The sequence below is a fragment of the Antechinus flavipes genome, chromosome 5 (genome assembly GCF_016432865.1).
Source record: "Antechinus flavipes isolate AdamAnt ecotype Samford, QLD, Australia chromosome 5, AdamAnt_v2, whole genome shotgun sequence".
NCBI classification, from domain to species: Eukaryota; Metazoa; Chordata; class Mammalia; order Dasyuromorphia; family Dasyuridae; genus Antechinus; species Antechinus flavipes.
Window position 1 is genome coordinate 6,684,417 of NC_067402.1, and position 15,065 is coordinate 6,699,481.

Genomic DNA, 15,065 nt, shown 5'->3' on the forward strand with positions numbered 1-15,065 from the left:
CTTGCTACCATAAAAAGATTTCCTACAAACTTTCTGCACATGTGGGTCCTTTTCACTCTTTTATTATTTTCGTGGGAAATAAATCCAGTATCACTTCTGGGTCAAAGTGCATGGACAGTTTTATAGCCCTTTGGGCCTAATCCCAGATTGCTCTCTAGAATGGTTGGATTATTCACAATTCCACCAATAATGCATTAGTGTCCCGGTTTTCCCATGCCCCCTCCAACATTTGTCATTATCTTTTTCTGTCATCTTAGCCAATCTGAGAGATGTGTAGTGGTACTTCAGAGGTGTTTTAACTTGTATTTCTTGGATCAATGTTTCAGTGTACCTTGTCATATAACTATATGAAATTATATGAAAGTTTCATATATATTCATATATAAATGTCTTTAATATTGTCATCTGAAAATTGTCTGTTCATATCCTTTGACTATTTATCATTTGGGGAAAAACTTGTATTCTTATAAATTTGACACAGTTCTTTATACATTTTAGAAATGAGAACTTTATCAGAAACACTGACTATAAAGATTTTTCCCTGGGTTTGTATTTCAGTTTTAATCTTGTTTCTGTTGGTTTTGTTCATGTAAAAACGTTTTAGTTAATGTAATCAAAGTTGTCCATTTTGCCCTCATAATCTTCTCCAGTTCTTCTTTGGTCATAACTTCTTCCCTTCTCCAAAGAACTGATGGGAAATTATCCCTTATTCAGTTAATTTGTTTATGGTATCAGCCTTTATGACCAAATCATGTATCCCTTTTAACTTTATTTTGGTATGTGATGTGAGATGTAAGTCTATGCCAAGTTTCTGACATTATTTTCCAGTTTTCTCAGCACTGTTTGTTGAATAGTGAGTTCTTATTCTAGAAATTTGAGTGTGGGAGCATATCAAATACTAGATTGCTATAGACCTTGTTTATTGTGTTGTATGATAGATACATATGTTAGATAATCTCCTCCACTGATCCATCACTCTATTTTTTAGCCAACACCAAATGGTTTTGATGACTGCTGCTTTATAATACAGTTTTAGGTTTGCTACCACTAAGCCTCCATCCTTTGTATTTTTTTTTCATTAACTTCCTTTATATTCTTAACCTTTTTGTTCTTCTAGAAGAATTGCTATTATTATTTTTTTTCTAGTCCCATAACATAATGTTTTGGCAATTTGGTGTAACATTGAACAAGCAGACCAATTTAGGCAGAATTGTCATTTTTATTATATTGGCTTGGCATAGACATGAACAATTGATATTTTCCCTGTTGTTTAGATCTGGTTTTATTTATGTGAAAAGTGTTTTGTAATTGTGTTCGTATAGTTCTTGGGTTTGTCTTGGCAGGTATACCCCCAAGTATTTTATTTTGTTTATAATAATTTTAAATGGAATTTATCTTTCTATCTCTTACTGATGGGCTTTGTCAGTAATATATAGATATGCTGATGATTTTTGTGAATTTATTTTATATCCTGCAACTTGCTAAAGCTGTGAATTGTTTCTAGAGGTTTCTGGATGATTTTCTAGGATTCTGTAAGTATATCATGGTATTACTTGCAAAGAGTGATAATTTTATTTTTTCGTGGCCTATTCTAATTCTTTTAATTTCGTTTTCATTTCTTATTGCTAAAATCAGCATTTCTGGTACAATTCTGAACAACAGTGGTCATAATGCACATACTTGTTTCATCCCTGATCTTATTGGGAATGCATCCAGCTCCTCTCCATTACAAATAATGTTTGCTGCAGATTTTAGATAGATACTGCTTATTATTTAAAGGAAAGAGCCTTTTATCCTTGTGCTCTCTAGTGTTTTTAATAGGAATGAATGCAGTGTTTTGTCAAAAGGTTTTTCTTCATCTATTGAAATTATCATATTATTTCTGTTGGTTTGTTATTTATATGGTCAATTATGGTAATAGTTTTCCTGATATAGAACCAGCCCTGCATTCCTGGTATAAATCCCACTTGGTCATAGTATATTATCCTGTTAATAAGTTGCTATAATCTCTTTGCTAATATTTAATTTAAAAATTTTGCATCAATATTCATTAGGGAGAGTGCTTTATATTTTTTTCTCTGTTTTGGACCTTCCTGGTTTAGGTATCTATGTCATATTTTCTGTCACAGAAGGAATTTGGCAGTACTCCTTCTTTCTCTATTTTTCCAAATAGTTTACATAGTATTAGTATTAATTGTTCTTTAAATGTTTAGTAGAATTCTTTTGTACATCCATCTGGCCCTGGAGATCCTTTGAAATTTTTGACCTTTTGTTTTCCAGATGAATTTTGTTATTTTATCTAACTGTAAAGTAATTTCTTGGCACTTTTCTTGGTAAGGCACTGAATAAGGATTCCTTGACTTTGATGTCCATGTTTAGACTTCAGACAAAGACAGCTGGGTAATACAATAAAGTATTAAGTGTGAAGCCAAGAAGATCTGAGTTCAAATTTGACATCACTTACTACCTGTGTGACATAGGACAAAGCACTTAACCTGTTTGTCTCAGTGTCCTCAAGTGTGACATGAGAAACACAATAGCACTTTGCTCTCAGGGTGATTGTGAGGATTATATGAAAAAAATATTTGTGAAGCATTTAGCACAAGTTCTGGAACAGAATAGGTGCTTTGATAATGCTGATATTCTCAGCTGGAAATTTAAAAGTGGGCTGCAATTCATCTTCAAACAATTTCTAAATTTTATGAGCTAAGGAGGAAAGCATTTATAAAGGAAATAAAATTACATAATTACATTCCTCTTTATAGAAGATACATGCACATCCATGTCAAATGTATTATACATTTTTGGCTTTTATATAGATATACACATTTGCAAAGTAAGTAAAAAAAAAGTATTTCCCTAGTCTCTGGCAGGTCAAAACTTCTTCTGAACAATAACATGCTTTAATATTCTCTAGATACTTAAAGAATTTTAAAATACATAATAAAACTGATTAACAAGCAACTTAGAAAAGCAGCTGTCCTTTGCAGAGTTTTCAAAACACTTGGGAGGGATTTGGGTGGATTGGCATCTGTACAGATGTATGCTCAAATCTCCACTCCCAGATACACAGTCTTATGAGGAGAAAAGGAATGAATTATTCATGGAGAGAGAGAGAGAGAGAAAGAGGAAGAGAGAGAGAGAATCCATTGTAGTCTTCATTTGTCTTGAATCAATGAGCATCCGTAAACATCCATCTTTACCAACTAACTCTGTGATGAAATAGATCTCTGGGTCCAGAAAAAAAAAATTCTCTGTCCATAGGTCTATTACAACTTTCTAGTCACTGGGGTCCTATGGAGTTCACTAGATGATGTAACTGATTCTAAAGACTTCCCAACTGTCCAATGGGTTCAACCATTTCCTAATTACCTCTCACTGATTTTTACCAAGACACATATTAATCTGAAAACTCAACATTAAACATCATTGAGCTTTTCCTAAAGGAAGATATTCAGATATTCAGACTAGAAAGCAACCATTTTCACCAAGTTCAACTCGTTATTTTCCAGCTGCTTCACATTTTTATAATGGATTTCACCCATCGATCAGTAGATTTATGAAGAGTTCCTGAATTATTAAAAAGCCTGACATCACATTTGTCTCAAACAACAAATCAGGTAATTAGCCTGTAAACTGCTATCCCATGACCAAGAAAGCCTCCTGGTATAATAAATCATTTCATTGGTAATGAGTCCCAAGGGACATTTTAACAAGTGATCAGCAATAGCAATGAGGTCACTTTGTAAACAAAAACATGTTCCATCTGGATGTTCAGCCTGACTCAAAGCAGTTCTGCAATTGTGTCCAACAGACAGGGCAATGGTTTCTGAACATGTTCTAGTCCTCAAGGGTTTTCAGCTTCAGAAACACCAAGATATTCATTAATAGCATTTCCAGGGCACTGGCAGTAGTCCCTGAAGGTAGAATTCTGATTTCCATTCTGCTTTCTTGGACTTAAGGTTTCTCATAAATCAATAGTAGCTTCCCCTGTATGAATCCAAATAGGAGAATTAGCTGAGTTTGTTAGAGGAGACAGGAATCTTCTGGCAGCTGGAGGACAAGATATTGACTTTTAATGGCATTCCTTGGGCTCAATCTTGCTACTGGAACTACTGGGCTAAACACATTTTTTTCTGTTTTTCCCAAATGAAACAAGCCCAAGAAGGAAGACAACATCAGTGGCTCTATCAGATTCGAAGGGGGCAATGAAAATAAGGCATCAGAAAGGAAGCATGGGGGGCACATGAATGAATACAGAGATAGAAGAGGACAGCAGAAAGGCTATGACTTGGACAACTTGTGACTAAAGAACAAAACAAGTAGACAATTTGGATGGTTGGAACTAAATGTCAGTTCCAAGGATTCTAAAAAGGGTTATGCTCAAGTTTATAAGAATACAAGTCATTCTTCAACTGACTATTCATGTTAAAGGACATGAATAGGCAATTTTCAGATGAAGAATCAAATTCATTTCTACTCACATGAAATCACTATTGATTAGAGAAATATAAATTAAGACAACCCTGAAGTATCACTATATATCTTGGCTAAGATGACAGGATTGGCTAAGATGGCAGGATTGGCTAAAATGATAAGAGAAGATGATAAATGTTGAAGGAGATGTGGGTCACTGGACCACTAATACATTGTTGGCAGAATTGTGAATGAGCCAATCATTCAGGAGAACAATGTAGAGCTATGCCCAAAGAGGTATCAAACTGCATATCCTTTCATTGAACAGTGTCATTACTGGATTATCCCAAAGAGATCAGAAAAGAGGGAAAAGGACCCACATAGGCTGAATGCTGGATTGAAACATAGTATTTTCACCTTTTTAATTTTTTAAGTTTCTTTGTTTATTTCTTGTGTTTTTTTCCCCCTTTTGGTCAGATTTTTCTTGCTCAACATGATAAATGTGGAAATAGGTTTAAAAGAATTGCACAATTTAATGTATGTCAGATTGTTTTCTATCTTGGGGGCGTGGGAGGGAAAACATTGGAACACAAAGACTGACAGAAATATATGATGAATACGATCTTTCCATATACTCAGAAAAAAAATACTATCAAAGGAAAAAAAACAACAACAACAACAACAACACAACTCTTAGGTTGTTCACAAAGAAAACCAATAAAAGTTGACATCGATAAAAGTTGGGAGTATATGAGAGAGGGGGAAGGAGAAGGAAAAAGGAGAGATATTGGAAAGAAGAAAGGAAGAAGGATAAAGAAAGGGAGAGGGGAAAAGGGAAGAGACAAAGAAGAAAAGAAAAAAAAAGAAAGAGGAAGTAGGAGAGAGGAGAAGGAGAAAGTGAGTTTTTGCTAACAAAAACCATGGGCAAGAATCTAATCAAGAAGATGTTTCCCCGGGAAGTAGCTGAAGTTTATTTGCCAAGGATCACTCTCTTGGACTGGCATTACTTACTAAAGACTTCCCAGGTCTCTCAATCTCAATCACCTGTAAACAGAAATAATAAATCTAAATCCTTTACTTCAAAAGAAAACCAAAAATAATGGAGGATGTGGGGGAAAACATAGAAGGAGATAACTCTGAAATTCATTGTACAGAAGATATAATCAAGAATTCCCAGAAATCAAGAGAAGCACATGGTCTTAAGAGGTGAACAGGAGGGTGTGAGGGAATGGAGTCCCCATCATTTTGCCTGTGCCTGATTTCACATATCAAATCACATCATGATTTTGTCATGGGGTGTACTTGCACTGATGCTGATAGCAACTTCTCTATGTCTTAGCTATAGTTAAACACTCCGAAATCCACCAGATAATAATGAACCTTTTTGGACTAGCTAAGCCGCTCCTTAGATGACAGTCCATCTCTGAGTCAAGATCAGAATTCTTTCTAAATTGAAAGAACATGCAAAGCTCATGCTACTTTATCATAATCTGGGCCACAGAATAATCAGTGGGAAATATCCCAGAAACTTGGTGGCCTTAGAAGTACCAAAGGGTGGATACAAAGAAAGGTATCTAGGCTTTATTCAGAGTTTGAAGCAGTAAAAGGGTCAGGAGAGGGATACCCTTCCTTCCCTGCTCAATCCCTCTTTCTCCAATTAATAACCATCACTATTATCTCTGGTAATGAAGCGGGAATTTATGTAGCCTCAATGAAAGTGTTTTTCTTGATTTGTCAAAAGGTGGAGAAGAAAGAGAGAAAAAATCTAGTACTGAGAACACAAGATAATTTTATAGTAATAATAATAATACCTAATATTTATTTAGCACTTCTAAGGTTTAGAAAACACTTTACAAATTTCATCTCATTTAATCCTCAAAACCTAGGGATATAGGGACAATTATGAACTGAGACAGGGAAAGTTAAGAAACGTGTCCAGAGTCATACATCCAGTAAGTGTCTCAGGTCAAATTCTAACACAGACTTTCCTGACTCCAGAACCAGCAATGTGACCCCTGGATGCTTAGTGTTATGTTATCTGGGTGGTGTCTCATCTGGCACAGTCTTGGGAATTGCATCCCATAGGGTCAGAGGGGAGATGATGGGTGGTTCTGCCTGTTCCACCCTCACACAAAACAAGCCAATATTTTTTTTCTTGATTTTCATATATACTGCATGTATTTATTTGATTTATGTCTCCTCTTTCCTTGAGGAATTATTCCTGTTTCCCTTCTCTCTCCTGCAGCAGATTTCATTCTGCCTCACACAGCAGTCGGCACTTAATGCTTGTTGACCAACTGATCATTTATCAACGTATATTTCAAGAGATTTCTCTGGGCTCAGAAATCTGGAGAAGAAGATGAAGGCTTTTAGTATCTGACTGTCTAATAGTGTTTGGGGGCTGGAGTGGATAAGGAAAGGGGAGAGAAAAGATGCTTAATTCCCTCCATTCTACATTGTTCCAGAGCTTCCAGGCAAAGGGTTAGTCAGATGTTGGAGTCAGTATCTTTGAGACTGAATGTTTCTTTTTTAGGGGACACCACCAAATTATCCATATATCCATATAATTAATAATAATAATAATAAATGTATGGATTATATAAAATTGAGAGATGCTCAAAAAATCTTTATTTGGCCTTAGAAGTTTTGATTGTAAAACACTAATTAAGATACACAAAGAGGCCACACAGTCAGGGTGTCATGACTAGCATGCTGATTTGGAGGCAGGAAGTCTTGAGTTTGAAACTTCCTCTGTGATCTGGAGCAATTGATTGGAGCTCTTTGAATCTCACATCTGTATGATAGGGACAATAACAATATCTCCCTCAAAGACTGGGGAGGCTCCCATGAGACAAACTATGTCCAGTGCTTTGCAAATCTTAAAAGCTCAGAGAATGGCAGCTATTACCACCATCGCTGTTTGGCTTTTCTCTCAGAGGAGAGGCAGTGTGGGTTAGTGGACAGAGTTCTGGATTGTGGTGAAAGGGCATTATCTCTGTCACTTTCTCACCTGTGAGATCCCATGATTTTTCTTGGCTTCAGCTTCCTCCTCTGTAAGATGGGAGCACTTGGCCAAAGAGAGCCTTTCTGGGGCTAAACCTGTAACCCTGTTAATGCTCTATTAGCTTCTACAACCCGCTGTTGTTCATTCTTTGTTTGCAAAGAGACCAGATGACATCACAAGGTGACATCTTATGTTGTATGTGAATTGGATTTAAGTGAGGCAGAACTGTGCGAGTCAACAGCCTCACTCTTTCTTCCAGTCACTCTGAAATCAAAACAATTGGTGATGGCCCAGGATGCAGTGCATGACCTTGGCATCTTCCATATCTGATCAAGGTCTTAGCATTCCACAGTGCTTTCATGTGGCCACTGGAACAGATTGTTCTCATCCACCCATTCCACCAGCAGAAATCTTCACATGGTTGGGGTAGATGTACCCCTAACTCAATGAAGGGTTTGAGAGCCATAGTTACTAGACATGTGGCTCAGTCCCTCTGCTGAGGTTTTTTACCAAAGGGGAAGGAAGGGAGGAGATTGGGGAGGGGCAGAAGGGAAGGTTCACATTGTGTGTTCTGCAGCTTCTTGGAGCCACAGGTGAGAGTTGTATGACAGGTAGACATCAAATGGGATCAGTAGCTCTGAATACTTATTCTAATCTAAGGCACCATCCCATGGCATGGGCCTTTCTGAGAAGAGCCCTGACTCTCTAAACTGTCCTCAGTCCAGCATTTGTGCTGGATGGGAGCCTCAGTTAAAAGGGCTGATGATGCATAATATGGAGAGAGACTAGGGTGAGGGATGGAATGGTCCTCAAGCATCTGAAGGCCCCTCATGGGAAAATAGGGACTGAGTCATTCCGTTTGACCTCAGAGGGCAGAACCAGGACCAACAGGTGAAAGGTCTATTTAGGCTCCATGCCAGAATAAATTTTTAATGAATGGAACTATTCCGAACTAAAAGGGAATCCTTGTAGGAAATAGGCTTCCCCACTCTTCAAAAAGTATTGGTGCTGTGTCGGGATGCTCCAAGAAATCAATGAGTCCATCAATTAACAAGCATTTATGTGTTGAGAATAGTGCTAAATGTCAGGAATATAAATAAAGGGTAAAGTGAGTGGCTGCTCTCCAAGAGATCACACTCTTAAGAGAGGAGACAACCTATTGAAGAAGGGACCCGAAACTCTAAAAATCCTTGAAGGAGAAAATCTTCAACTCTGCCTCAGTGAGGGACTCTGCCCAGAGAAAACAAGACAAACAGTTTCATTTTGTTATCTAGGTGGGATTGGTTCAAACTCCAACCCTATTCAATTAAAGAAATTGTATTCTATTCAAATTTCAGCTCAAGCTGAAACCCAGCTTGTAGATGAGCTAACTTGGACGCCACCCACTAGCCCCCTTCAGTTTGTAGCCAAAGCTCCTATTATAAAAGAGCCAATCTAAAATCCTCTATTTGCACAGGTTCTAAACATGCCATGCTATGCCATGCAAGGCTATGCCATGTTATGCCAAGGAAACCTCTGCCCATTGGAATAATATTCTCTTCTAGTGTTACCCTCTCTTTATCCTCATCTATTTCCCCAAGGAAACTTTGCCTCTCTGTCAGGATTTCTAACATTACTTCCCAATCCCGTAATAAACCATTTTTATCAATCAAGTTTTTCAGGTCTGTGAATGTCTTTACAGAGAATCTCTGTGCCACTAGAAGGGGTTTCCCCCAAACTCCCTATCCTTGTGCCAAACCCAAAGGGGTACAGGGGAGCCAAACCTCTCCATTTGGTTCACTGAACCCAGAACTTGCCGTTAGACCTTATCATTTAACTCCTTGACCACCAGAAACCCTAATCTCATTTTGGTTCCCTTAATCTAGACTTTATCATTTGGTTCCCTATGAAAGGGAACCCCAAAACCTAAACCTCATCATATTTTTGGTTCCCATACCAGAAACCCCCAAAATTAGACTTCACCTTATCACTGTGACTAGCTACACAACTCAGGACACACACAGAGGATGTGGGAATGGAGAGAGGGAATATGGAACAAAGATCTCAGCAGAAGAAGGACTTGGAATTGGGCCTGGAAGGAAGCTGGGTCAAGATGTGTCTGGTTCAACTTGTCAGCGGACTAGGCATGGACACAAGGCAGTTTCATTTATTTTCCTCTTCTTGTATCCCTCGCATTCCCCAAGCTCTCAGCCAGGTTCAGCCCCATCATTGGCCAGTCCTTTACTCAGCACTAATCCACTGTTCAAGGACAACCCATTTCTGTGCTTGGAACTCTGGGATTGAGGTGATGGGAAAGTGAGTAGATGACATGCCATGCCATAGGAGGATCCATACAATGGGGCTAGGTATGGAGTCGATTAGGGATCATGTGGGTCCTAAGAAACAAAGAGCTCCCAAGGAGAATGAATCACCTCCAGAAGGCATACTATAGGGTTGCCAGAAAAGTCATACTCCTGGTTACTTAGATAAGTAATCACTTATTCCAAATTCCTTCTCAGGCAGGGGTCATATGAGAAAACCACAAAGGAGCCCAAACCTTGACTACTTCATTTACATACATTTACATGACATTTACATAATTTGCATGGAAATTAGGACACAACAATAATGCTCCATCTTCCCCAAATGTTACTATAATACACTGAATGAAGCAAGAAAAAAGTACCCTTACCCCTTCAGGATTATACTTTGCTAGGACGCCATTGCCATGGAATTCTCCCAGGACATCTTTGATTTTTTTTGTAGAATCTGTAGATAAAATGAAAATATATTAATATAATTTTTTAGTTCATCAATGCTACAGTAGATTAGATCAAGAAATATAAAGGTCTATTTGTGGTGACCTTTCTCTCTCCCCCCCCCCAAAAAAAAAAAAAATCACTGAACATTGATTAAGCACAAACAAACCCATCAATCTCTGTCCTTAAGGATTTTCAAGCAGAGGACACAGATCCCAGTTCTCCCTTCAGGCTATTAACATAAAGAGATACCAAAAATATGGGCTACAAACTGATTTCAATATTCTCTAAATGGTCTTAATATAAAGTAAAATGTCAAGATGTGAAGAAGAGGGAAAATGAGAGGCCTTATGGATTGTATTCTCAATTTTGTTATTTTACCATTTGAATTCTTTTTTTTTTTTTTTTGGAACTTTCTTTTCTTTTTTTCCCCACTTTTCTCTCTTCCCCCACTTGTGGAGAAGGCAAGCCCCACGACACCAATTATCCATGTGAAGTCATGCAAAGCTTATTCCCACAGCTTTAAAAACAAGAACTGATATAAATATGAGAGGATGGAGTAATCATAATTCACTGGAGAGAAAGCCTATAAGATAAACCAGATAATGGCTAATAAGGGAGAGAGATGGAGATTTGGAATAGAAAGAGTAGTATTCCAATTTTGTTTGCTGTCAGCTTATGGTAAATCTGCCATGCCACATGTCTGACCTCAGTTTCCACATCAATCAACAAGAGAGGGTAGGACTCAGTCAACTGGCCTCCAACTCTAATAGAAGCCAGGTCAGTGTTCATGCATAAGAACCCCCACACTGACTTTAAAAAAAAAATGATAGGAGCTGGGTTTTTAAAGTATTTTTATTTTGTTATATATTTCTTAATTATATTTTAACTTGCTTTAAGTACTGTACAGTGGGGACCATGATACCTCTGGACTGCAGGACCCTTCTGTTCTCCTCCAGGTTTCAATTGATAATTTTACATTGTTGGATACCCCTGCAAATATTTTTTTAAACCCACTTGTAAGAACTGATATGACTGGGAAAATTGAATGAGCTATATTTAAACTACTGTGATAGGCCAAGTTACTTCCTGGCCAAGTCACTTAAGTTTGCCTTAAGCCAATGGAGAAGGAAATCACAAACCAGTTTCATATCTTTGCTAAATTAAGCTCATGGATGGTGCTGGAATACTGTGGCCCACAGAATTAGACAAAACTGAACAAGAACAACCAAAACTTCCAGCTTACCAGGGGACCCAAAGGAAAAACACAGATTCAGAAAGATAAATGCAAAGTAATTTAAGGAAAGATAATGTTAATCATGGAGATCAGGAGAAGTTTCATCAAATGGCTACCTTTGGTCTGAGCTTGAACAATGATGAGGACTCTGAAAGAGGCAGAGGGATGTGGTAAGCCTGAGGGAGAGTTTATACAAATGTACCCAGTGGAAGATCAAACCCTGAAGAATCCAGTTAGGACAGAAAATAAAGTCTATGCTGGGGATTAAATTTAAAGTAAGCCTAGAAAGGAAAATGAGTCAGATTTGTAGGTGGTCTTGAATGGCACACCAATAAGCTTGCATTTTATCTTGAAGAAAAGAGGAAATCACTGAAGGCTTTTAATAAATGGCTTTGACATGGTTAGAAATGCATTCATTGTAAACTCATCTTCAGGATGTTTTTAGCACTGACAATTTTCTAGATTTCTATCCTTTAATTGGAAATTATCAGGATATGAAAAATAATTCTGCTTTTGCTTTATTTGCACTTGACAGCATTCAAATACAATTAATTTTAAAACATTTTACAAAGTAAATGACATAGATTTGGAAGCTACACACAGGTGTGTCACTGGATGGCAACAACAACAAAGCTGTGTGGCTTTGTGCCACTGGACAGATCACGTACCCTCTTGCCAAAGCAAATCTTCTGGGTGTGGAAGGGCAGGAGAGGAATTACTAGTCTTTTCTAGAGGGTACTTAAAGCAGGAATTCTCCCAGGTCTATGCCAAGAACCCAAAGTCTCCTGACTCAAATTGAGAAATCCTGCTGGATTTCTGGAAAGTAAAAACTTTATCCCTTAGAAACTGGCTCATCAGGAATTTTCTGAAGTGTAAAACATCCAGTTTCTGGGATGTTGTTCTTTCTTACAAATCAAAAATTTAGTCATTTAATCAGAAACCCACTGAAAGGATGTTTCCCCCAAGCATCATTATAAGTATGTGGTGATTTATTTCAGCTGACAAATAGCATCAGCCCGAAAGGAAGTCAAGATCTCTAGCAAGGAAAGGACTAATGGTCTTTCCAGTTTCCTAGGATGGGAAAGGGAGATGGGAGATCCCGTAGGATGTATGCCCAAACCTTCTTATTCATATCCACTAGAGAATTCACTCATCGTTCCATGAAACTTTCTTGAGGTCAGTGTTTTTAACCCAGGGTGCATAGATGAATTTCTGGGTGTTCATGAACATCAATGAAAAAATGCATCTTCCTTTGAAAATATAGAATTTATTTGTTTTTAATCCTATGTATTTTAATAAATTCATTAAAACGAATTTAGTAAATTCATTAAAATTTCATTAAAAACTCCTCCTTGTGAGGAGTTCACAAGCTTCACCATATGTCAAGAACTCCAGGATGTATGAGAGTTTAAGATCCTCTGTTCTACAAAACTCTCTAGAAACCTAGACAGACTTACACTTTTTATAAATCATTTCTTAGACTCATATAATGAAGGCTGTCAGTTTTATTTTACCTTCATTTATTCCATGGATGATAGCCTTCAGAAGAGGCAGGATGGTATTGTGGTTAGTATTAGAGCTGGGAAAACTTGCCTTCCAGCACTATTTCATGTGAACCTTACCAAGCCACTCAACTTCTCAGTGTCCTAAGAATTTCTTTAAGCATATAAAGTGCAGAGAAAACTGCTTATTGATATCAGTGGAGAGGCTTTCTAAATTGGGAATTCCAAATTATAAAATCTGGTCAAAAAATACTTTATATACCTTATTGCACTAAGTTCCTCTTAGTAAAAAGTACTGCAGTCTCTGATGATCACTTTCATCTTTCCAGTGTCCTAGGGGAAGCCATGAATTGATTTTTTCAGAGATGGTGGGAATCCATTAAACTGTATGCCTACGAGTGTTAAGACAGATGTTCGTTGGAGAAACAGGCAAAGGAAACCAAAAAGTTCAACTATCGTTGGAGAGTAAAGGGAAAAAAGTCTCCCAGACTAAAATTTTACCTGCTGGAAATTTCTCTCAATCTCTACTTCCTGTCACTATCAAGTGTCACGTCAGAGATTTAGACTTAGTAGTGACCCTGATGATGATGATGATGATGATGATGATGATGATGATGATGAAATAAAAACAATAATAGCATTTATATAGCACTTTAAGGTTTGTCAATTACTTTATATGCCTTAAATCATTTGACAGAGGGTGATACAGAGATCAAAGTCCTCCTTGTTACATGGATTTTTTCTGCTTCTACACATCCCTGATATTTTCATGAAAAAAAAATTATCTAATTATTAATGCTGTCTGGCTTTAGGCAAGTCATTTAACCTCTACCTGCTGGGGTGGATGGATGTTCAGGAAAGATTTATGTCCCTAGTAGACAGGCTTGCCAAGATCTATTTGGAGCTGCTCATTACCTTTATTGTCCACCTGATTCACTCCACTCTCATCTGTAGCTCCAAGAAGCTGTAACATTCTCGGTGGCTATTCCTCAGTAAAACCATGTCAGCAGATAGGCTAACCCAGTCTGAGGGTAATTGGTAAGTCACAAACAAACTGATGAACAAGAGGGTTCTTCCCTATGTAAAGACTTTCACTGATGGAAATGCCAGATGAGAACAACGTGTCCCAAAGGTCCGAGGCAATTGACACAGTTACCATGGAATGCTTTGAGCTTGGTCAGACAATGAAGACACAAAGGTCACACATTGTATCTGGGCCATCACCAGAGGTCTTGAATTTTTTTCTCCAGAAGAAAAAATTGGTTCATTGGTTTCTAATGACTCTGGAAGATGGAGCTAAAGACTGCACTCTGTCTCACATGTCAGTCAAGTCATCGCCATTGGTCTACTTTGAAAATGGATGATGAACAACAATAACCTCTGTCTCCTTTGGTTTCCCAATCTGTAAAAATGGGATAATGGCAGCACCAAACTTGCCAGGATTATTGTAAGGATCAAATGAGAGAATATTTGCAAAATACTTAGCACAATCCCTGGCCCATAACAGATGCTACAAATATTCTAATAGGTGCTATAAGTATTAGTTGGCCTTGGTATAATTGTTATTATTCTAGTAGATACTATATCCATTATTATTATTCCAATTGATATTATAGTATTAGTTTTTTGTTATTAGGTACTATAAACATTAGTTGTTGATGTTATCATTCTCATAGTTCCTATTTTTATTATCCAATAAGTACCATTGTACTAGCTATTATATATTATATAGTTATTAGTTATTATTTATTAGCTGTTGACATTGTTCTAGTAGCTGCTAAAATCTTGAGTTATTGTTGATATTAATACTCTAGCAGGCATTATAAATATTGTTGTTGATATTATTCTAATAGATGCTACATTAGTAACTCCAGTAGCTAGTTATTATCCCAGTAGGTACTATAAATGTTAGTTGTAGCTGATATTATTCTAGTGCTTTCTATAAAAATTATTTATCATTGTAACAGATATTATAAATTATATCCATTATTATTGATGTTCTTATTCTAGTAGGACTTCTAAAGACTATTTATAAGAATTATAAATATTACTTGTTCATATTATCCTAGGAGATATTATAAAGGTTAATTATTATTATTCTATTATTCTATAATTTTTATAAAATCAGCTATTGGTATTATTGCAGTAGTTACTATAAATGTTATTAT

General features: G+C 37.0%; 1 protein-coding gene across 2 annotated transcripts in view; it reads right to left on the reverse strand.

The window, feature by feature from the left end:
* DGKB (diacylglycerol kinase beta) overlaps positions 1-15,065 on the reverse strand; it is a 683,215-nt gene that overhangs the window by 496,812 nt on the left and 171,338 nt on the right. For both annotated transcript variants that reach the window (XM_052000688.1, XM_052000687.1), the window contains exon 3: positions 10,092-10,168. In XM_052000688.1, the coding sequence (XP_051856648.1) occupies positions 10,092-10,168 (77 nt within the window). The remainder of the gene's footprint in view (positions 1-10,091; positions 10,169-15,065) is intronic.